The 25,416-nt window shown below is 34.8% G+C and overlaps 1 protein-coding gene across 1 annotated transcript; it reads left to right on the top strand.

Annotated features, from left to right (window-relative positions):
- Positions 1–19,726: 19,726 nt before the first annotated feature.
- LOC145956557 (uncharacterized) lies at positions 19,727–25,209 on the top strand. Its single transcript, XM_083072135.1, has 7 exons — positions 19,727–19,904; positions 20,005–20,096; positions 22,774–23,266; positions 23,340–23,466; positions 23,894–24,172; positions 24,256–24,359; positions 24,442–25,209. Exons 4-7 carry the CDS (start codon positions 23,425–23,427, stop codon positions 24,572–24,574), a joined length of 558 nt encoding a protein of 185 aa, XP_082928261.1. The 5' UTR covers positions 19,727–19,904; positions 20,005–20,096; positions 22,774–23,266; positions 23,340–23,424; the 3' UTR covers positions 24,575–25,209.
- The last annotated feature ends 207 nt before the right edge of the window (positions 25,210–25,416 follow it).

Genomic DNA, 25,416 nt, shown 5'->3' with positions numbered 1-25,416 from the left:
GGTTTCTGATTCTGAGAGTAGAGAGAGTAACGAACATGGTGTTATTGGAACCATTTTTTTTTGCTTCGCATCTGTCAAGAGTGTTTATGAATTTGGAAGACGTTTTGGAAAAGCTCATTTAGGAGCGTCTATGAATTTGGAAGAGGGTTGTCATGAAGAGAAAAGCCTATGAGAGTGTTGAGCGACAATGTGTCTACAATAGAGTTGAGAGACAACGTGTAATCTGTTGAGTTCGGATTTGAATTCTACGTCGGTCACTATCAAAATCGATGTAAAATTCTTTATATTTACATCGTTTCTCTATTAAACTGATGTAAACATGCTTACATTTTTCATTTAATTACACAAATGCCACCGAGTTCTTCTTTTACATCATTTTTACTTAATTCGATGTAGATGTGATGATGTTAAATAGTGTTTTTGTAGTAGTGCCTTCAGGTAGATGGTGTTCACCTGTATCCTTGCGCCTTAGAGCAACTGAGTGTTGGTTGTATGTTCCATTTGGTGTCCAGGGTGGTAAATTGCACCATCTAGGGCCTCTAGCTTGGTGTAGATGCTTCTTGTTGCTTCTGCTTGTCTCATGGTAGTGTGATCCTTATTCGTAGCTCATTGAAAAGGGAGTATGTTTTAAGCTTAGCCTTTCTAGGCTGGACTGATATTTGGGGCTTCAATCGGCCCATATTTTGCTCTTTGTACTAGTTTTCAGGGTCCAACAACCTTTTCAGCTCTTTGTACTAGTTTTAAGGTATTCAACAATGTTTTTCTCTTTGTACTAGTTTTAAGGGATCAAGCAACCTTTTGCTCTTTGTACTAGTTTTGAGGGTTCAACAACCTTTCACTTTTTGTACTGGTTTTAAGGGATCCAGCAACCTTTAACTCTTTGTACTTGAGTATTTGATGCCTTTGTTTGTTCATTTGGCTTGTGGTGAAGACTTCCTTAAGGATGACAAATGCTTGATGTGCCCTTGTGTTGGTGGGCAGCGGGTCATTTTTCTTGCAAGATGATAGGGTGATGTCGCAACCCGAAAATTTCCGATCTCGCGACTAATGGTTTAGACATCCTTTTAAAGATCTCATCAATTAAGGAATGCCCAGACACTAGACTAATCCTTAATTAATGGTTTTGAAAATAAGTTCTATGGAGTCGCCACCAATATTTTACTCAAAACATTGGAAAAAGAAAAGGTTTTTTAAAAGTTCAATAATGGTCTTGATAACCAGAATTGGGTTCGGGGGTCGGTTACGTGTAGGGAAGGTATTAAGCACCCCTACAACGCCCTAAATCGGTACCCTATGATGAAGATAACGAAATAAGAATTAATAATTAAAATATTTAATCCCCTTTATTAATAATTATTTACATGCTTGAAATTTAAATTATACAATTAATCCTAAAATGTTTACATGATTATTTTTATTATAAATAATATTTATTAAAAATAAGAAATAAAAGAGAGAGAAGAAAATTAGCTGAAATACCTCTTGAACGAGCTCTATTAATCTTCAAAGATGGAGATTTGGGTGCTTTTTGGCAACCCTTCACATCACAATACCTCACAAAAATCTCAAGAAATACACAGAGAGGGGGAGAGAGAAAAAAAGAGAAATTTCGTGCTCTATGGAGCTTTGAACGAAATTTTTGGAGTCTTGAGAAATGAGCCCTAGCTGTCTATTTATAGACTTCGGAAACGGGGTCCAGAACCGCCCGTTCCAAAATCGGAACGGCCGTTCTGGATATGGCCGTTTCGTGTAAAATTCGTATACTGGAACGACCTGTTCTGAAATCGGAACGGCCCGTTCTAGTAGTGAGAATAACACGTGATTTTTAGATCGGAACGACCTTGGAACGGCCCGTTCCAGATTTAGGAACGGCCCGTTCCAGATCCGTTCCAATTAACCTTTTAGCCCTTTTTTGAGGAGTTTGGAACGGCCTGTTCTAATCTTGGAACGACCCGTTCCAATTTCAGAACAGCCCGTTCCAAATTAGGGTTTTTGGCCTTTTGGGAGCCTCGGAACGGCCCATTCTGGACCTTGGAACGGCCCGTTCTGGGCCAAAAAATATTTAATTTGTGCTTTTGGGCCCTCTGAAGTCCTGTCTTCTTGTTGGCATGCTTCGGGAGCTCCTTCCCTTCGTAACAGAGGTCCATGTCCTTGTTTGTATGCCCCCGGACGAAATTGGGTGTCTACAACTGCCCCTCTTTACTTGTCCTTTGGAATAGTAATGTGTTGCTTTTCCAAAGGCAACGAAAGACGTAGACATTTTTTTCGGGTCTTCTCTTCGTCTCTTTGGTGCTTTCTGCGTTGTTTCCCTTGTGATAATGTGTAGCTTTTTTCGCTCTGAGGTTATGTAACCCTCTTCGATCTTGTACTAGTTTTGAGGATCTAGCAACCTTTTCACTAAGGTCAGGTAACCCATTTTGTACTAGTTTTAGGGATCTAGTAACCCTTTCACTAAGGTCAGGTAACCCAATTTGTACTAGTTTTGGGGATCTAGCAACCCTTTCACCAAGGTCAAGTAACCCACTTTGTACTAGTTTTGGGGATCTAGCAACCCTTTCACTAAGGTCAGGTAACCCACTTTGTCCTAGTTTTGGGGATCTAGCAACCCTTTCACTAAGGTCAGGTAACCCACTTTGTACTAGTTTTGGGGATCTAGCAACCCTTTCACTAAGGTCAGGTAACCCAATTTGTACTAGTTTTGGGGATCTAACAACCCTTTCACTAAGGTCAGGTAACCCACTTTGTACTAGTTTTGGGGATCTAGCAACCCTTTCACTAAGGTCAAGTAACCCAATTTGTACTAGTTTTGGGGATCTAGCAACCCTTTCACTAAGGTCAGGGAACCCACTTTGTACTAGTTTTGGGGATCTAGCAACCCTTTCGCTAAGGTCAGGTAACCCACTTTGTACTAGTTTTGGGGATCTAGCAACCCTTTCACTAAGGTCAGGTAACCCAATTTGTACTAGTTTTGGGGATCTAGCAACCTTTTCACTAAGGTCAGGTAACCCATTTTGTTCTTGTACTTGATGTCTTCTTGTTGGTGTTGTGAGATGAAAAACTGCCCCCAGGTTGATGGGCAGGAGATGTTTGATGTGCCCCTGTGTTGGTGGGCGGAGAAGTAGATGAATGACACGGATTCCGATGTTGCCCCCTGCCATGTGAGTATTGTGATGCCTCTCCAGGCGTCTTTTTGTGGTAGGTTGGTAAGAGTTTGGTATTGTTTTTGTCAATGTGAGTATTGTAATGCCTCTCTAGGCGTCTGCTTATGGTAGGTTTTTTCTGATTTTTATATTTGTTTAGCTTCGGCTTTTTTCATGTTTGAAACTTGCCTTTTTCTGCTATTTTTCTAAATGCTTCGGCTTTTTAACATGTACGAAGCTTGCCTTTTTCCGCTATTTTCTTAAATGCTTCGACTTTTTCAACACGTACGAAGCTTGCCTTTTTCTCATGTTGTTGCTTTTGCTCTTTATTGTCATCATTGGTGGAGGGCTCCATTCCCATGATGTTATTTGCTCTATCTTTATTGGTGAGTATTATTTTGGAAGCCACTCCTGGCTTTGGTTAGGAAGTCATTCCTGGTCTTGGCATTCTCTTAGATCATCCTTCATTCGGTTGAGGAGTAAGGCGTGATGGCCTCTTCATGCTTATAGACTTGCTTGCTTGGTCGATTCCATTCAATTCCACTGTTGATATGTCTTTTCTTAGTGGACACATAGAATCACTTGGGTTTGTTGTTTGTCACTGCTTTGACTCATGCTTGGCTTTTGAGCTTTTACAAGTGCTTTGTCCTGATGACTCCTTCTGACCCATAACAAGTAGAATGCATGGATGCATGGATGCAATGAAAATGCAAGGCAAGAATGATTTTTTATTTATTTTTGTGTAACGCCCTTCCATATGCCCCTAACTCATATGCATGCGATGCAGTTTATGCTCATGTGTTTGTTCCTAAAGATGCAATTCATTTTTTTTATGTCGGGAAATTAACTTGTACGTGTTAAGGTTAATGTTGACGATTCCTTTTCATTCATGTTGTTTATGATCATTGTTGGGATATGTTCTTTTGAACACGAGGTTCCAGTGGCTCCTTAATTATCAATGTGTAGTCAAGCGTCTCCCAACTCCGTTCGGGGACGTCTCGATCTTTCCTCTGTGAGTATTCACTATGCATTCTCCGTGTATATTTTTGGTACCATTTTAATGCCATAAGGGTCAAGAGAAAAGAAAGAAGGGATGTTTGTATTTTTTTCAAAAGATTGTTGGAAGGGATTTTTTTTTCAAAAGGGGTTTTTAGAAGAATGGCTGGCCAAGGTGGGCTTTAGTGTTTATGGCTATTAAACAAGGCATATTTGTTGCAAAGAAGCTATCATTGTGTTTTAGCCTTTTTGGAAAGTGGAGTGATGACTCGGGGTTGCGTTTTGTTTAGATGATCCCCCTGAGCTGCCTTTCGGTTTTCAACTTAGGTTGCTACTTTAACGTCCTAACTTTTGCCTAGGTCACTTGAGATGTGTTTCCTAGCGGACATTTTTCTTTTGATCTTTTCTTTTGCCTAGGTTACCCAATTTTGCTTGTGGGTTGCCTAGCAGATCTTGCCCTAACTTTTGCGTAGCCCCCTTAGTGGGTTTCCTGCGGGGCCTTCTTTTTCGCAGCATTTGTATGGGACAACTTTATTTTTATTGAACCCTAGTCATGTTTGGATTTTTTATTGTTCTTTTGTTATCCTTTCCATGCTATTATCGAGTAACATCTTTGTCGCAAATATATTTTGTTTATTAAGGGTTGATGGATGAGGCCTAGAGTGAATATTTTAAAGGGAGAAGAGAAATGAAAGAATGTTATGGCATTTAAAATAGTACTTCCAATTTACACGTGCCCCTTTAGCAAAGCTCGGAGGCCCGGGCATGCCCCGAGTTCGTGATTCATACACAGAGAGATTAACCGAGGTTGCCCCCTAGAGAGGCATGGTTGACGATTGGTTGAACTACATTATGAATGCATTCCCACTTGCTTGAATGTGGGTGTTTCGACTTCGGAGTGAAACCTTTATGAATTCTTGCTTTCTAAAGGGAATACTCAAGCCTCCTTTCGGTTTTCAACTCAAGCAGGCATTACTATTTTTTATGTATCCCTAACTTTTGCATAGGACGTATCCTATTGGGATTTTGATTCTTTTTTCTTTACCCTAATTTTTGCCTAGGACGCCCTTTACGGGTTTTCATCCTAGCGGGTTTTCGCCCTGCAATGTCTTTATTTCTCAATTGGATTTTGTCTTGTTATTCCCCAGAAGCAAGGATTCGTCCATTCTTGAACATTCCTCCTATCCCGACAATTGTCATTTCGTCATGGGAAAGTCTCGCTGTTTGAATCGTCGATTTGGGCGTGTGATGCCCCTAATTACTGATAAGTATTTCCCGATTTGATGTATCAGGTTCGTATTTGATTACAGTAATTTCCATTATCCGGCTAACACGCACAAATTAGATTTCCCTTTTTATTCGTATTTATTATTTACAAGGAAGACGTGTTATCTATATGAAACGTAAAATAGGATGCAAAGACATATGAGAAATTCAACGGATATCATTCTCATTGATTTTTGTTTAGAGAACATTCTTTGCATCCTATTACATGAGTCTTCCATTTCTAATGAATGTATACTAATGTACTATCCTAGGAGATGCATGATATTTATTTTTGCCTAAATTTTATCATGTTTTTTAACTAAGAGTTATGATGCATGATTTTTTTTGTTATATATATATATATTTTTTTTTTTTTGAAATAAACTACCCTATATGATGCTTTAGAGTTAGGGTATACATAAGGGAATTAAAATTTTTATCATATTTTTTTTCATTAATATCTACTTGTTTGTAATTCTTATCTATTTGAAATAAATAAACACAAACAAATGCAACACGCATATGCTCAAACAAATGTACACCCGTGAACAGTCACGTTTAAATCCTTGGTCTGTGGTCCCTACAAGAAAAGTGCATTGTATAGGACGGTTCTAATCTCACTGGTCTTAAGGCCCCCAAGGTGCCCCCATTATAGGGACCCAGTATCTCTGTCGCCGTCACCTGGCAAACTCTAAGGTTTGTCGTAGTATTTCAGGCTAGAGTAACCGGTTATCACCTTGAGTGTGATTTCCGACAAGGCTCGCAGGCTCCAAGGCCAAACTTGGGCCGGTCGTACGTCAACCACTCTCTATGTTTATTACCCTCATGCCCTCGGGTGTAGGGGGAACTGTTGTGTGCAAAGTTTTGTGTGCAGTTTTATTCAAACAGGTGCAAAATTTAAATAAACAAACAAACAAATATTAAAGCCAAACAAATAAAACAAATAAAGTAAAGGAGAAAAATATTTAAATTATTATTTTTTATTTTATTAACTTCATCAATTAAATGGGCCTGACCCTCTTTAAACGTCCCCAGTGGAGTCGCCATCTGTCGCAACCCGAAAATTTCTGATCTGGCGACTAATGGTTTAGACATCCTTTTAAAGATCTCATCAATTAAGGAATGCCAGGACACCAGACTAATCCTTAATTAATGGTTTTGAAAATAAGTTCTATGGAGTCGCCACCAATATTTTACTCAAAACATTGGAAAAAGAAAAGGTTTTTTAAAAGTCCAATAATGATCTTGATAACCAGAATTGGGTTCGGGGGTCGGTTACGTGTAGGGAAGGTATTAAGCACCCCTACAACGCCCTAAATCGGTACCCTATGATGAAGATAACGTAATAAGAATTAATAATTAAAATATTTAATCCCCTTTATTAATAATTAGTTACATGCTTGAAATTTAAATTATACAATTAATCCTAAAATGTTTACATGATTATTTTTATTATAAATAATATTTATTAAAAATAAGAAATAAAAGAGAGAGAAGAAAATTAGCTGAAATACCTCTTGAACGAGCTCTATTAATCTTCAAAGATGGAGATTTGGGTGCTTTTTGGCAACCCTTCACACTACAATGCCTCACAAAAATCTCAAGAAATACACAGAGAGGGGGAGAGAGAAAAAGAGAGAAATTTCGTGCTCTATGGAGCTTTGAACGAAATTTTTGGAGTCCTGAGAAATGAGCCCTAGCTGTCTATTTATAGACTTTGGAAAGGGGGTCCAGAACGGCCCGTTCCAAAATCGGAACGGCCGTTCTGGATATGGCCGTTTCGTGTAAAATTCGTATACTGGAACGGCCCGTTCCAGTAGTGAGAATAACACGTGATTTTTAGACCGGAACGGCCTTGGAACGGCCCGTTCCAGATTTAGGAACGGCCCGTTCCGGTTTAAGAACGGCCCGTTCCAGATCCGTTCTAATTAACCTTTTAGCCCTTTTTTGAGGAGTTTGGAACGGCCTGTTCTAATCTTGGAACGGCCCGTTCCAATTTCAGAACAGCCCGTTCCAATTTCAGAACAGCCCGTTCCAAATTAGGGTTTTTGGCCTTTTGGGAGCCTCGGAACGGCCCGTTCTGGACCTTGGAACGGCCCGTTCCGATTTTGGAACGGCCTGTTCCGGGCCAAAAAATATTTAATTTGTGCTTTTGGGCCCTCTGAAGTCCTGTCTTCTTGTTGGCATGCTTCGGGAGCTCCTTCCCTTCGTAACAGAGGTCCATGTCCTTGTTTGTATGCCCCCGGACGGAATTGGGTGTCTACATGTGAGTATTCTTTAAAGCCTTTCCAGGTTAGGGGTTGATTCTTGAACCTGATTGCTTGCATGTGTTTTGTCAAAAATGCCCTTATGTCGGTGGAAAGAAGAGTTTTCCAAAGGATCGTGGCTTGTGATTCAATCTTTTCTTCAATTAAAGAGTTTGTTGGTGGAGTGCTTTGTGTTTGATGAATGATTGGGATTTTGGTGTTGACTTGTCTAGCCTTATTGATTTGTTTAATCAGATCCTTGTTGTAAGGGGGACCTGCCCCTTGCTTGTAGATGGTTCCCCGAGCTAAGGACTTCATAGTGTTCTTTTTGCTTATTTTTTATTTTTATTAGCTTTGGCTTTTTGTATGAGGGCTTTTCCTTTTTCTCATGTTATTTTTTTTTGCCCTTTTTTTATTTCTCTTGTACCCTTATTTCATTCTTTTATGTATCTTTGTATATTTATTTTTTCTAAAAGAAACAGATATGTAATCACAAAATATAATCTCATAAATAAGATATAATTTTGAAGCACAATGCTAAAGTAAATGTAAATAAAAGGTAAAACGTCATATCACTAATCTAGTCCTTAGCTAGAGGATTAGGGAATTGCCTCCACAACTAGTCTATCATCCGTTCATGCCACTACTGCTGTTGACGATGTTGTTGACTCATCTCCTCTTATAAGTCTGTAAGGTGGCTGTCAAAGCTCTAGTGATATCTCTCGATCGACTGGCGAAGGGCCTTGATATCTGCCCTTGCTTATGACTATGGTGGTTTTGGTTGTGGCTGCATCTCAAGTATATCATCAAACAAGATATCATCCACATTTATCTCATGTATGACCATGTACCCGCCTTGGGAAGGCTTGATGACACCCATGGCTCTAAGAGTGAGTGCATCTAGGGGACAGGGATCTAGACCGATCTTTGAATCTATGTCCATGACCATGTAATGCTCTGCCACCCGCGCTGGCATCGAGCCAACTACTATGTACCCACTACGGCCAGCTGTGCCTAATCTCTCGTCGTAGTCCTATACATGGCAAAGGAGGAAAGCTATGGGATTGCATTGAATCCCATGTATCATGCAGTACAAAGGGAAAAGGTCCCTTTGTGTGACAGAGCCTAGGCTTTGGTAGCGTCCATGGATGGTCCCCGTCATGAGCTTGTGGACCACCCACAAAGCCAGATCTCTAATCCTCGAGGCCTTGGCGATCCTCGGCATGACTGCCTGGCTAGTGAGCTCGTGCCACATGTCATCTATAGAAATGTCATACTTGGGGAAGAGAAGGCTATCATTGTAATCTGGTGTCGCTAGTTGTACCTCTGGGACAAAACCAATTATTCGGTTGAACTTTGCTAGCGTGATGATGCGGCGGGCTCCACCCATCCAGAATAGGACCATCTACACATCTGGACACTCGGGTGTTATAGTTGTGTACATCCTAGCATATGCCAAGAAGTTAATTGTGGCCTCTCGATAGGCTCGGTCGAGCAGCTCTAATAGAAACTCCCACCTAATAGCCGTAAGGAGATCTTAGAATAGTTTGTTTAAGATTCAAATTTTACTTATAACAACTTGTATTGGAACAACCCATTCTGGATTGGGAACGAACCTTTACAAACTAAGGTTTCTAGGACTTTTTAATAGTTTGGAACGACCCAATCTAGATTAGAAACAACTCGTTTCAGGCTAATAAATCAACCTTGTTAGGCTTTTGGGTCTTTTGATGTCATATTGAGTCATTTCTAGGCTTTCAGGAACGCCTTTCCTTCATGCTCGATGTCCATTTCTTTGTTTGTGGGGTCCAGACGAAATTAGGTGTCTACAAGAATGACATAAAATTAAGAGAGAAAGGATAGTACTATATATTCAAGATTCAATGAGCAGCTATAAACAAGAATTAGATCTTACTATAGTATATTACTTAATTAAACCTTGGTCCTTTTCTTCTAATTGTATATTAATCTAAGGCAAGGCAGGAAGGTACAGAGTTATTATTTTTTTTATTTTGAAACTCTTCATGTTTATTTATTTTCAAGAAAAGGTGCAGCAAGATTAGGGATTTGGATAGTGAGGAGCTATTGAAAGTTGGAAGACAATTCTTGAACGATTAGAAATTTTATCTTTAGGTTGCATACCAAATAATTTTTGTTTGACATTTATATATATATATATATATATATATATATATATATATATATATGATGGCAATTCCAAGTGAAGAGGATTGGTGTTCTTCACTCTTTGAATTGCATGGCCTCTTGATCACTTCTTTGAGGAGGTTAGATGTAAATCCAACCACGGAGATGAAGAATGAAGATGAATGCTGAAGGAACCAAAAGCAACAATGCCAAGTGAGTAAAAGATTACTCACAAAGAAGATTACTCAGCCAAGTGACTTTGAAGGGAGAGAATGCTGAAGTAAATTTCGGAAAATTCTCTATAATGATCAAAGTCAATAGAAGAATGTAGGGAAATGAGTATATATAGACCATGAATCAATAGGAAGTGGCGCCACCTCCATTTGATTCAAAGTGGTGCCAATTTTGAATTCAAATTTGAATTTGAATTCAAATTGGACGTTCACTTCTATCTTCCCATGTGGCAGCCCCTCTTCTAGAATCTTAAATACATTTGAGAGTAATTTAGGGTTCATTTGATTAATCACATATGCAGCCACCTTTGGCACCAAACATGTGACCCAAATGCAACTCTAATTACCCTTAAATGTAATTACACTTCAATAATTCATGCCTATTACTTATTCCCTTTAATTTCCTATTCTAATGGCCTAAATAAAATGGGCAATCAAATACAATGGAAAGGAAAAATTACAAGAATCAAAATGAGCTCAATATTAGGTACCAAAAGCCCAAAGGCCCAATAAGCATATGGCCTAAAATGCTACTCTATGTGGTCCAAAATACAAGATTAAAATATATGAAACCTATACTAATATAAGATGTACAAAATTTAAGAAAATTGATATCTCAAGATATGACCCATGTGAAGCTCAACTTGGGCCTTCCAAGCACATCGGGCCCATTAGGCCTTGACTAGCCCAAATCTTCATGTCTAGCCCATTCCCCTTGGTTCCTTCAAGGTATCACTTCTTCCCCTCCTAGGCATGATTCCATCATCCCCTCCCTCTTAAAAAAGATTTGTCCTCAAATCACGAGGGTCTCTTTGATAGATATCATTGCCTATATTAACAAAATACCAAGTATGAGAGGTGATATGTTCAAATGGTGGAAATAGAGGTTGTGCCCTAAGAGGAATCCATCTATAAAGCCTAGCAAAGAAATTTATACTAATGACATTAAACTCTATAAAGATAGGGATATGATCCTCTTCTAAACAAAGTCTAGGAATGTAACTAAATCCTAAAAATGTGATAAAACTATAACTATAACAATTGAAAATGTTATTCCTAAAAACTAAAACATTTTGTCTAAGATACCTAAATAGTGACCTAGACGTTTCCCAAAAATTAAAGAAAATATTACTAGAAAACTTCCTAAACAATTTTTGATTTTATTGCTTGTTAGATAGTCATGAGAAGATGGTGCCCAATGGGGTTTTGAAAACTCATATAAACTATATTTGTCTTGTAGGGGAGGAGTCGAATTAAGTTCGATTGAAGATAAACTTCCCATAAGATCAAACATAGGGTATAAGACACTATAAGTGGCATCTACCAAACAATATAAACCAAAAATTGGGTGCTTTGTTAGAACAACTAAAGAAGAAAGAGTCCTTAAAACATAAATATTTTCTCCCTTGGGCACCTCCAAGGAAGTAGTATAAGAAGTAGGACTAGGAATAGTCCACTCCTTCTTCACTATATCTTGAAGTTGAGATGTCCTTTCTTGATAAATGTCTTGTTTCACATTCTCAACTTCATGACTAGTGGCAGCATGAGGGTAAGAGTTAAGACCTTTATGAATAAAGAGAGTATTTTTAAATAGTTGTTTGGTGATAAAGTAACTTTCTTTAGTCACAAGTTCTTTAGAGGAGACATCTTCATCCTCACTCTTCCCTAAGATAAATTTTTCTTTTATTTTCTTTCTTTCTTTTCTTTTCATTTTTTTTGATCCTCAAACACTTAGGGTGGTGTTAAAGGATGAAAAACAATTTTCCTATCTTTATGAGTGAAGGATTTTATGTTAGTGAAGTTAGCGGAAATACACACAAAAGGGGGGGTTGAGTGTGTGTGTTCGTTTTCGAAGGAAGATTTTTCAAAGTTACTTTGCTAAGATTATTTTTGAGGGAGTGTTTGATCTTAGTTGAAACTTATGCAGGCTTCTTTGTCTAGAAAGTTTTCTTGTCTAATAAAATTGATCTTCTACTTTAAAAAACAAGTTAAGTAAATTTGTTTTCCGTCCGAAAGGTTTTATCGTCCAATAAAAATTGTTTCAAAAAGGATCAAGTGTATTTTCGTCGAATAGGTTGTTGGAAAGAGAATGGATGAAAGACGAAGTAAGTGGTGTTGAAAAATAATGATTATGCACAGATGTTTATACTGGTTCACTCAATCTAAGCTACGTCTAGTCTCCTTCAAATGAAGGGTTTCACTAATCACAAAGGATTACAAGTATTCTCAACCACTTCTGGCTCGTCAACTTCACTTGTCGACGCTAGTATTCTTAACAACTTTTGGTTCTCCAAGTATTCTTGACCACTTCTGGCCCGCTAGCTTCACTCACTAACGCTAGTATTCTCAAACCACTTCTGGTTCATAAGTATTCTTTCTACCATCCTCTTCAGGCTTTACAGCAAATAAATATGTTGAGTGTGTTTGCAACTCTCACAAAGAGGATAATGTATTTTCTACACTCACTAAGGTGCGTAACCTTAGTTTTACAGGAATAAGTGTCTAAGTATTGTGTTTACTCTCGAAAGGAGGATATGATATTGACAACACTTACTAAGATGGGCTGTCTTAGTTTCTACACAAATATACAGGGAATTTTTTGTAGAAGAAATTCAGCGTATACTCTTTTGCTTTCTTTTTCTTTTTGCACATTTTTCTCTACTTCTCTTCTTTTCTTTCTCTAGCCTGGCTTGATACTTATAGCTTTCTTGGTGAATCTACCTGTTTTTTGGATTCAAAGTTTTTCATTGGAGCGGAGCTTCATGTCGTTGCAGATGGAGGCTCGTTCACGTTAATGTAAATCTTCTCATTTAATGTATTTGATCTTACATTAAATGTTTGCTGGTATACGTGAGGTCCTTTTGTGTAGTTGATTACTCCAATGTCTGACTTCAATCATAATCTAGGAATATTTGTACTTGTCCCATCAATTGAGCTGTTGCGGTGCTATCTTTCTCTGAAAAGTAGGTGTTCTTTTTCTAACGTGTGCAGCTTTGACTTGTAATCCCACGCTTGCCTAATTTTCCTTTTATTTATTCCAGTTTGATGTCCATTTATGTCTCTTGTATGATTTCTCTCAATGTGATTATTGGACTTCAGACGTGTTTCATTGTTTTTGACTACGTCTAGATACATGATATTTCGTCTAATCTAGACTACCCTTTTCGTCTGGGCAAGAGAATGCTAACTTTGTCTTCTAGTCCATTTGGTTGTTTCTGATGATTTCATCACTTCATGATGATGTCTGGACAGCTTGCATCCCATACTTGACTTGGTCTTATCCAACGTTTGTTTCGATCTTACATCTGATTTCTTAGGCTTTAGTTGATAGATTCGTCTTATCTTGTATTTTAGGCCTGAGTCGACCTTAGTCTTGATACTTGATTTTGCCACCGTCCGTTGTTTTGTCCAACTCGATTATTCTTGATTATACTCATCCTTCATTCTTATTGTTATTCGTCTGAAACATTATTACACATGTTAGTAATAACAATATGTATTATATTTGTCTTATTCAAAACCTTGGTGGGAATTGTAACTGCATTTCGTCTAACTTAATAGTTAGTAAGGCCATCATGAATAGTTTGTTTGTCAAATTGTCATGGCCTACCTAGCAAAATATGACAAGCATCCATAGGAATTACATCATATAACACTTTATCTTTATAGTCCCCTATAATCCCCTATAGAAAACTTGACCTTCACTTATTGATTGACCTCCAAATCCTCACCTTCATTGAGCCAATGAAGTTTATAAGGTTGAGGCTGAGGAATGGTGGTGAGAGCTAGCTTGTTAACCAACCTTGTACTACAATAATTCGAGCATGATCCACTATCAACAATGAGAGAACAAGATCTTTTGGAAACTAAGCATCTTGTATGAAAGATGTTCTCTCTTTGTGATAATGAAGTGGGGCAAGGGTGACTTCCAAGAAGAATTTTGACCATAAGAAGATCACCATCAATAGGATAAAGTTTTTCTATTTTCTCTTCATGGTCACTAGCTACCTCCTCTGATGGAATCATGCCTAGGAAGGCAAGAGGTGACATATTGAAGGAGCCAAGAGGAGTTGGCTAGACATGAAGGTTTGGGCCAGTCAGGGCCCAATGGGCCTGATGGGCCTGGGAAGGCCCAAGTTGAACTTTTCATGGGCCATATTTTGTTATAGCTATTTTCATATGTTTTGTATACATCATGTTAGTATAGGTATCATATATTTTGGTCTTGTATTTTGGACCACATAGAGTAGCATTTTAGGTTTTAGGCTTGTTGGGCCTAGTTTTGGGCTTCATGGGCCTTTGGGCTTTTGGTACCCAATATTGGGCTCATTTTCATTCTTGTAATTTTTCCTTTCCATTGTAATTGTTTGACCAATGTAATTAGGTCATTAGAATAGGAAAATATAAGGAATACTAAAGTATGCTAATTAGGTTAAACTATGTTTAATTTGGAAGCCATTTAAGTTACATTTGAGTCACATGTTTTGCACCATTGGTGGCTGAACATGTGACACTCAAATTAACCCTAAATGACTCTCAAATCAAACCTAAATGCACCTTGGTACCTAAATTTTCGGACTTACACATGTGCACCAAAGTTTGAATTCAAATTTCAAATTTGAATTCAAACTTTAGGCGCCAATTTGTGTAGCTTTGGTTTAGGTGCCTATGTGCTTCATTTCCGTGCATACTTAAGTCCTCCTTTCACATTTTTGTATTCACTTTTGAGAATAATGAAATTTGAGAGCTTATTCAGCCAAATTTCTTCAAGAGTCACCGAATTTAGAGAGCTACACTTTTAGGAACCCTTTTAGGTTTCCTCCTCTTTGAAGTGAGCTTTCCCTTGAACCTTAAGCTTGGATGCTTCCATCCAAGGCTTAAGCCTTCTTCCAATCCGTGAATCATCCTCCATCTAGTGTTCATCACGTTGGTTTCTATTTCCTTGAAGAAGATCCGTGCATAAGGAGAGCTAAGGAGAAGAACATTCATCACTCCTCCTTACCATTTCCATCATCCTCACTCTCATTAGAAAAGGATGAAGAAGATGAAGACTCTTTACTATAAATGTCTTTTCTCCTATGTATCATAGTCTTTTTACTGGGGCATTGAGAGGCAATATGGCATCTACCTAGACATTTGAAACATTTGATCTCACTGGTCTTTGAGCTAGTGTGTGAGGTGATCTTTTTCTTTTCCACATCTTTTTCAATTTCTTGAGTTTTAGAGGTATTTTCTTTAGAGTAACTCTTAAATGAACTTCCCTCCCTCTTAAGATCTTCCTTGATATAAGATTTAGAGTTGGTACTTTTAGAATATTTTTTAAATTGTTGTTGTTCTACCCTTATACAAAGTTGGACCAAATCATCAAGGTCTCTATAAGGGAGTAACTCAACTCTATCTCTTATATCAAAGTTGACACCACTCAAGAATCATGCAATGGTTAGTCTTTCTTCTTTCCTTATTCCAGCCCTCATTAAATACAACTCCATTTTTTGTCTATATTCTTCCACACTCATATTCCTTTGTTGGAGTCTTTAAAGCTTATCCACAAGCTCCCTACTATAATAAGAAGGTATGTGTCTTCTTCTCATAGCACTTCTTAAATCATTCCAATATTCAATGGGTGGATCATTATGGAGTCGCCTTTCTTTAACCAAGGTTGTCCACCAATACATAGCTTGTCCTTAGAAAGCTAAGGTGGCCAAGGGAACTTTTCTCTCTTCCCCTACTTGGTGACAAGTGAATATTTGCTCCACTTTCATTTCTCAATCCAAGTAAGCATCCACATTCTCTTTGCCATGAAATGAAGGGAGATCAATTTGTGATTCCCTAACCTTTGGCTCTCTAATGATTTTCCTAGGGGTAGGTTGGTAATATTCATCTAGATTTAAACTTCCTACATCATCTTGGCTTATGGAGCTATGGGAACTTTTATTACTTTTCTTTCTTTGTTGTAGCTTTGCTAAAAGTTTTTCTTCTTGTTGCTTAACCTTTTGTATTTCTTCTTCAACGATAGCAAGTTGTACTTCCCTTTCAATCTTTCTTTTTCTTTGGCAAGTACCTCTTGTTTTCTCCAAAGTTTTAGTGATTTTAGCTCTTTGACTAAATGAGAAAAGCTTTTTGGAGAGCCGAATCACTACCACTTTGAGAATGCCTACTCATGGTTAAGTTTCAAGAAGATTTTTTTATATGCAATGCAACACTACAAGAAAAATGCAAATTTTTGACGGATAATTTCTGACAAATTTGTATCCGTCAGAAAATATAAATTTTCCGACGAAAAATTTCTGACGGGTAAAAATCTGTCGAAAAATGTATATTTTCGACGGATAATTTCTGACAGCTATAAATCTATCAGAAATTTCTGACAGATTTATTTTCGTTGGAAATTTTTGACAGAATTTTTGACGAATTTATATCCAATTAAATTTCTGACAGATATAAATCCGTCAAAATTTTTTGATGGATTTATATCCGTAAAAAATTTCTGACAGAATTTCTGAAGGAAATTCTATCAAAAATTATAAGCCAATTTCTTTTCAAATGCAGGCAATCTTAATCCCATCTATACACACAACAATGCACTACATAATATTTTCATTATTATATGGGTGGTGCTTTCAAAATATAAATATATTGTAATGAATAAGATAAATACAAATCAGAGTGAGTGAGGTATGTCTTACCTATATATAATTATATCTTTAGGCTATTATAAATTATAACCTAATTAGCATTAATGTGTTTTTTTTACTTATCTTGAAAAATACCAACACATGACATCCAAATTTAAGAATAACATATCTTTTCTTTAATTTTTAAAAATCACTCATCTCTTTCAAAATAACGTTATTAATTAAAATAAGGGGGAAAAAGTTAATTTATGTTCTACAAATCATATGTGTCTATCATTTGTTTCTAAATTACATCCAATACTATGTCATTTTTATGAAAACTTTCATTGATCTTCAATTTTGAAATAAGAATTTTTCAATTCATTTTTTAAAATTATTACTTAAAGTTGATATATTTTTTAAATCACAGTGAGCATGATATTTAAAATATATTTCAAAAGTTGAAATGAAATAAGAGATCAAATCTCATTTAATTATTGATATTTGTATTAATAATTTATTTTCTCTTAATAGTATATAAATAGTATTATCTTATATAAGTAGTTGTATGTGCCACTTAAATAAATAAATAAGAAAATTAATACTCACTTAAAAATTTGAGAAGAGATATATGATGTCATTTAGGAAAACTTCAAGTAGGGGTCAATGTAATTTTTCCTAGATTAAATCTTCTTTATTTAAAAATTAAAACATTATATTTAAAATAATTGCACTAAGTAATTATTTTTGTTCCTAATAATTGATTGATTTAAAAATATCTCTTCAAGTTGTAGTAATTTCTTAAATTTTCATTTTATTGATATCTGAATTTTATAATTAAGTAAATCAGTAAAATACAAGTAACAAGTATAAATATGAGTATTTAAAAATTCAATGAATCTTATATAAAAAATTAGAAATAAGTAGATTTTTAATTATAAAAGTAAGTAAATATAAATAAAGATTAATTAAATATATTATTATTATATTCGTAATATAATTATTATATATTATTATATTTTTATAGTAATATAACGGTTGGATTTATAAAAACTACATTTAATATAAAATTATTGAGTGGTGTGTAATACTTAGTAAAAGTTACACTGGTGTTACTATAACCTCTGTATATATATATCTCTCTCTCTTTCTATATATATATATATGTCTGTCTCTATATATATATATATAGAGAGAGAGAGAGACAGAGAGACAGAGAAAATGAATGGAAGAAAAATAGTTAAATATATAGTTGTTTGATTATCTATAGTAATAGATAAAGGGAAATATACATCATCTTGTAACTGATATTTTTGTCTCCAAAATAATGGATAATTATACCCTTAATTCTTAAGATATAAATAAATAATTTTTAATTATTTTACTTTTAAAAATATTTAAAGACACGAAGTGTCTGTTTCCTCTTTCTCCTAGTATATATAATGGTACGTGATAACCTAATTTAATATATGAAGAGGGATCCTTTTACTTTAAGAGTAAGTTTACCTAGACTTACTCTGTTCAATAACTTATGTTCAACATTAAGTTTTAACGATCCAACTGTTCAATTTAAAATTCTTAATGCATAGATCAAATCTGTAAATTTTTGTAAAATTTGAAAATCATTTGATACTTCATTTCATTAATTCAAATTGACGGATAATCATAGAATCATTTTATACATTGATTCAAATTAATGAAGCGAAGTATCAAATAATTTTCAAATTTTCTAATAATTTACATGTTGGAGCCACTATTCTAACATTACATATTTGATCTATGCATTAAGAATTTTAAATTGAACGGTTAGATCGTTAAAATTTGATATAGAACATGAGCTATTGAACGGAGTAAGTCTAGGTAGACTTACTCTTAGAGTAAAAAGATCCATCCTCTTTAATGTATATATATATATATATGTATATATATATATATACATATACATACATATACATATATATACATATATATATATATATATATATATATATATATATATATATTAAATGATTTTATCTATAAATTTTTTTTAAAAAATAAAAATAATATTAAAAATTAAATATTTTTTATAAATACTAGAGGGGTTGAATCACTTTGTGCCACTAATAATGATAGGTAGATAGAATACTAGAAGATTGTATGTAGTTATTTAGAAAGAATATAATTTTTTTTATATCCAAAGAATATAATGGTCTACTAAAAAGTGGAGACCAAAAATAGTTACATAACCTTAGTATCCTTTTTATAATAGGTATAGATAAAATTTAAAATTAATTTAAAAATTAAATATAATACTAATCTATTGAATGAATATTAATAATTTTAGATATTTTGATTAAATAAATTATGAACACATTCATTAAAAAATAATACATATAAGCATCACGCATAAGTACTTAAAAAATGACAAAAAATAAGAAAAATTGTAATTAGAAATTAAGGTAAAATTCAAAGAAATAAAAAAGTCTATGTGCGACAAAGTCTTAAGTTCCTTTTTCACTTGTTGATAGAAAGTTCCCTTTATTGATAGATAGGAAGTTTTTGGTCCCTCGCGCAAAGGCCAACCTCCTCCTTGTGGCGTCTTTAGGTTGTAGCCGATCTCATCTCAACTTCTCATTTTGCTTAGAAATTTTTTTCTACCTCATTACATAAAAATATATCTCTATTTTAAGTATGTATTTCTCCTTTCCTCTCTTTATTTCTTACATCGCATGTTAGGGTTTTGTTTTTACTTTCTTTCCCCCAATTTTTGTTTCTGGAATGGCCCGTTCTGCAACCAGAACGACCCGTTCTACTTATTGTGTGTTAATTCTTCATTTGAAATGGCCTGTTCTTCATATGGAACGACCCGTTCTTCATTTGGAACGACCCATTCTTCATCTGGAACGACCGGTTCTTCATCTCGAATGGCCCGTTCTGGATGCAAAATCAACACACAACAAGTGCAAGCAGAACAGGCCATTCAAATTTCAGAACGGGCCGTTCCAGATGCAAAATTAACATATAATTAGGTATTTATATATTTATAATATATATATATATATATATATATATGCATATAAGATCGAAGGTTGTATTAAATTAATTTTAGCCAAAACTTCTACAAAGAAATTGTTATCATTTTGATGCAGCTTGAAATCCTAATTAGTTTTCCTTATAGTAATTAATGGTACTATAACTAATAGTAAAAAAAAAACTTGCAAGGCATGAAGTAAATGAAATTGCGTTATTTAAGGGCCTCATCTATGCGAAGCAATAATTGAAGTATAGCAAACTAAACTTGTAGTAATGGAATTGAATTTGAATGTCATTCTTCATTATTGTGTTTTTCTAATTCTTGGCTCAATGCTAATCATTGAAGCAGAAACCATCTTCACCAACGATAACATTGCATCCCTAAATCGGAGTACTTTCCCAGAAGGTTTTATTTTTGGGACAACATCATCTGCTTACCAGGTTCTTTTAATATTTCAATAATCTTAATTAAACTATGCTTGTAAGATGCTATATATGCCTTAAAATGTGATGCTTCATATAAATATTTGAGTATGATATTCTATATGTAGATTGTCTTAGTATTATATAACAACAAAATTCTTATCCCACTTGGTAAAGTTGGGTACATGAATCACATGATGTCATTGGGCTTGGTTTAAGACAAAATTATTAATATATTATATTTTTAGATTAATTGGATTTTTGAACTAGATGAGATTAATTATGTTTGAAGATTAATTACTATTTTTAGATCAAATTTACGTTCTTGGTTTGATAATACTTCTTAATGTATTTTAATTGTATTTTTAGATTAATAACTAATCCATGTTTAAATATACAGAACATGGATTCTTTTACTTCAAATCTTGCTTGGATGTATGATAGGTGTTACCCTGGTAGAACAGGATTGAAACCATCTTTTGTATTGGGCGTTGAAGAGTTTATAAACAAAGCTCGCCAATAAAAATATTATAAAGGTGATGGGGGATTAGATGTCCATGTCACAAATGAAATTGTACAAAGATTTTGAATGATGAAATTGTGAAGGTTCACATTTACAAACAAGGGTTCAAACTTGATTATTTTGTTTGGACTGATTATGGTGAAGAAATGCCACATGTTGAAGATAATTGTATAGATGTTTCAGATAATTGTATAGATTTTTCAGATAGTGTTGTAGATGTACCTCGAGGGGATCAATTTATGTTTATGCAAGAGATGGTGTTTGATGCTCTCAAACAACATGAGTCACTTGAAACACCAGAGTTTGACAACATGGAAGAGCCTCCAAATGAAGAAACTCAAAGATTCTATAATCTGTTGACAGAGTCAAATAAGCCGTTGTTTGAAGGGGCTAAAGACTAAACTATCCATGTCAACAGATTGGAATGTTCCTGATCAATGTTTAGAGTTTATTATATAGATGCTTTGGGAAGTAACACCCATAAAAGGGAGTTTTCCAAAAATTTATTATGATGCCAAACGATTAGTAGCAAAACTAAGATTGGAAGCTAAGAGGATTGATTGTTGTGTGGATGGTTGTATGCTTTTTTATGACAATTAATATGGAAAAAATGATGGAGCATTAATTGAATGCAAATTTTGTCATAAGTCGAGGTATCATGACTGTAGCACTGAAATCAGTAACAAAAAACAAGTTCCAATTAAGGTAATGTTCTATTTGCCTATAATTCCTCGGCTACAGAGAATGTTTGCATCAATGCAAACAGCAGGACATATGACATGGCATCATGAAAACAAAAAAAGTGTTGGAGTCTTAAGGCATCCATCTGATGGCGAAGCTTGGAAGCATTTTGATCGAGTACATCTAGATTTTTCTATCGATCCACGCAATGTATGACTTGGTTTATGCTCTGATGGATTCAATTCGTATATCCAAGCATCATCTTCACCTTGTTCTTGTTGGCATGTAATTATTACACGATATAATCTTCCTTCTAAAATGTGTATGTCTAAAGCTTATATGTTTTTGAGTTGCCTTATACCTGGTCCATCGAATCCAAAGGCGAGTATTGATGTTTATTTAGAACCTTTGATTGATGACTTGAAAAAGTTATGGACTGGGGTTTTGACATATGATGTGTCAAGAAAGAAATTTTTTATCAAAATACAACTTTTCATGTGTCTTACATGCACACAATTCCACAACGAGCCCTTAAATGGGAGAAACCAACACTTAAGGGATTTGTCAAATAAGCCATTTATATGTGTTAAATAATGGCACACATATTTTGTTAATGGGTACAAGTTTCAAACTTATGCATGGTGCAAGGAGAAAAAAACCATTAATAGTGGAGTTTATGTAAAAGGCATTACAGAAGGAGGTGAAGATGATTTCTATGGGGTCATTCAACATATATATGAACTTCAGTACAATACTTTAAGTTATCCTAAGAAAGTGGTTTGTATTTTATTGTGATTGGTTTGATCCGTCAAGAAGAGGTACAAGAGTGGATCCAAAATATAATATAGTGGATATTTGGATTGATGCAAGATATAAAGAGTTTGATCCATTTATCATTGCACATAATGTAAGGAAAGTGTATTATGTCCCATATCCAACAATATGAATGGATAAACGTGGTTGGTTTGTTGGAATCAAAACAAAGCCAAGGGGTCATAGATGTGGAAGATGATGTGGCTTACTAGTTAGATGAAATGACACATACTAATGAAGTCATTGAAGTTGAAGGTATTTTAGGATTACAGGATGTACAAGGTGATCTTGAAGAAGTTGATGAGCCTGAAGAACCCCTACAACATGTTGAAGTACAAGAGGATGAGGAGGAAGAAGAAGAGGAATCAAATGAAGGGAAATTAGAAGAAGACTTTGATGTATATAGCTTTGAAAAGGATTAGGCAATAAGGATAAATGTCTTAAAAAGTTACTTGGACGGGATTCTATACTTTAATTTTATGTATTTTGTGGTACAATTATATTCATTTATCACAATGATTATATTGGTTTTATCCCTCTATTTAGTTCTTTGTTTTTATGATGCATTTTAATCACTTAATCATAATATTATTTATACATGTTAATTTTGATTTATCCCATTATATTTATACATGTTAATTTTGATTTATTATTCACAATATTATTATTCCTATATAGATATGACAGGAGAAGGTTCCTCTCTTGGTAATAAGGGAAAGGAGAAAGGAAAGCCGAAGAAGTCACGTTATGTAATTAAATTATTTTCAGGAACAAATACCCTCGGATCATCTACTCAAACCCCATCAAACTTACCCTCTCCATCACCATGACCTTCCTCAATTGCACCCACACCATCCCCAGTTATTGAATCCACCCAATCACCATCTCCACTTAATGCACCCACACATGCACCATCGTTTATTGCTACAACCACACCATCCCCAGTGGTTACAACCACTCAATCACCAACTTCATTTGTTGCACCCACACAAGCACCTTCGCTAGTTGTTGAACCCATCCGATCACCATCTCAATTTATTACAGTCACACCATCCCCAACTGTTACAAGGGTTTCATCATCTTTTAGATCTATAAATGGAGATGATTTCGACTTGGGAGCAGCAGACCCCTCACCCAATGATCGCCCAGTAATTGAACCTATTGGGACAGGGTAAGAATAAATTAGAATTTAATTTTCATCATTCACTGTCTTTTAATTTTGCTAACCTTTTTTTTGTATTTAGATTTGAACCATCCCTTATTGCTACACATGCTACCACACAGACCATTAAGCAACATTTTCTTCATCCATGGCCTACATGGGGAGCGATGGAAGATAATGATAAGGATGCCTTCTTCCAACATTTTAAGGTATGAATTGCTTGTTTAATTCTTATTTGTGAACATTCATATGAATTGCTTGTTTGTGAACAATGATATGTTCATCTAAATTGTACCAATTTCTGAGTGATATATTGTTCATCTCATTTCTTCACTTAGAACTTTGATGCTTTACATGTTCATAAACACTTGAACTTACTTGTTATTGTAGTTTCGATACAAACATCTGCTTTTAACATGGGTTGTAAAAAAAATTGAGTTGAAATGCTTGTGCTATTGCTTTTGCTTTGGTTTTATTTATTTATTTATATCTCGTTATATTTGTTTGTAGCTTCACCTGCATGATATATTATAAAGGTTCAATTCTATTAATTGTTGAAGAAGTTTTGAATTTGATTTCCTTTTACATTCTGATGTGTTACAATTATTATAATTCATTGGTTTTTTCTTCATGTAGCGTAAGGTGGCATGGAGACTTGAGGATGAGGAAAAAATAAAGAAAATTTTTCACTCAAAAGCCTCTCATAGATTGTCTGATATGTTTAATGAAGCTTGGAAAACAGGTAAAAGGCCACTTTGGGTTGGAGAAGATGTGTGGAACCAATTGGTAGCACATTGGAATTCAGTTGCTTTTCAATTAAAGTCTACACAAGCCTCACTAAATCGAGCGTCTGAAAAGGGTGGGACTCTTCATACATGTGGCTCAATTATAGTTCATGATCATGCCAAGCGCATGGTATGTATGGATTAAAATTTTCTTTTCTATTTTTACAACTTTACAACAAATTAATTTATTTCCCATCAATGTATTATTTGCAGGCAAAAGAATTTGGCAGCTCAATGCATATTGATGAGGTCTTTCAACAGATCCATATACAAAAGAAACTAGAGAGTTTGTTGATGAACGATCTAACAAAACATATGTAAGTTATTTAAATAATTATTCATATTATTTTTAATCATATTTACAAGATTAGTAAAACAATGCCTTTGTTTGAATAATAGGAATATTTTCTCAATAAATTTTCTCAAGCTATGTCTGAGGCTGCATCTTCTATTGATGAATCACATCCTATGGACCCTAGTTTGGAGGATACAATTAGGTCTAAGTGTTAGTCTGATGCAGTTGGTGGCATGACCACTAAGGGGCGGTTGTATGGAGCTGGAGACCTTGCTCGTGATTTAAAAGATACACAGAGCAGTTGTGTCAAGCTTAAAAGGAAAGCATCTTGTAGCAGTTCACATGACACAGAAGACATTATTCAATTGAAACAACGACTTGCAGAAAATGATGTGGTTATTCTTCAATTACAACAGTTTCAATCAATTGTCTTGCAATTCTTACCCACAAAAGCATAAACCGCTATTCAAAATATTTGTCAACAACAAAATACCAACGTAGATCAAGAAAATGGGGAACAACATCAAAACCAACAACAAGAAGATGACCAAGGAAAAAATCAAGAAGACTCTCCTAATTATGAAGATTATTAAGTAGCATTAGAAAAATATTAATCTATTTGAATTAACTATATATATGATGTTTGAATTATGAATTGTTTAACATATATTAGTGTTGGATTAATATTATTATGATATAAACATTTCTATTATCTTTTAAATTTATTTTGATGAAGCTTCTATCAATCTATATATATTTTTCAACAGGTGAAAATAATGTCAATTGGTTATATTAATAAATTTATTCAAAAATAAAATTCAAATATTTATGACGGAATTTTCTATCAGAATTAATTTTGTAATTTCTGTTAAAAATTTCCATCTGAAATATCTGTCAGAAATTTCTGACGGAAATTTTTTATAGAATATGGTATTTCTTATGGATTTTTTTTCCAACGCCTCTTTTTTCGATGGATTTAAATTCGTCAAAAATTCTTAATTTTTGACAGATTTTAATTGTTTCCGTAGGAAATTAGCATTTTTCTTGTAGTGCAAAAAGAAAATATTTTTAGAATTTTC

This window comes from Cajanus cajan, chromosome 3 (assembly GCF_000230855.2).
Source record: "Cajanus cajan strain Asha chromosome 3, NIPB_CcT2T_4, whole genome shotgun sequence".
Lineage (NCBI taxonomy): Eukaryota > Viridiplantae > Streptophyta > Magnoliopsida > Fabales > Fabaceae > Cajanus > Cajanus cajan.
The sequence above is the reverse complement of the archived record's forward strand: the minus strand, read 5'-3'. Positions and strand labels throughout refer to the sequence as shown.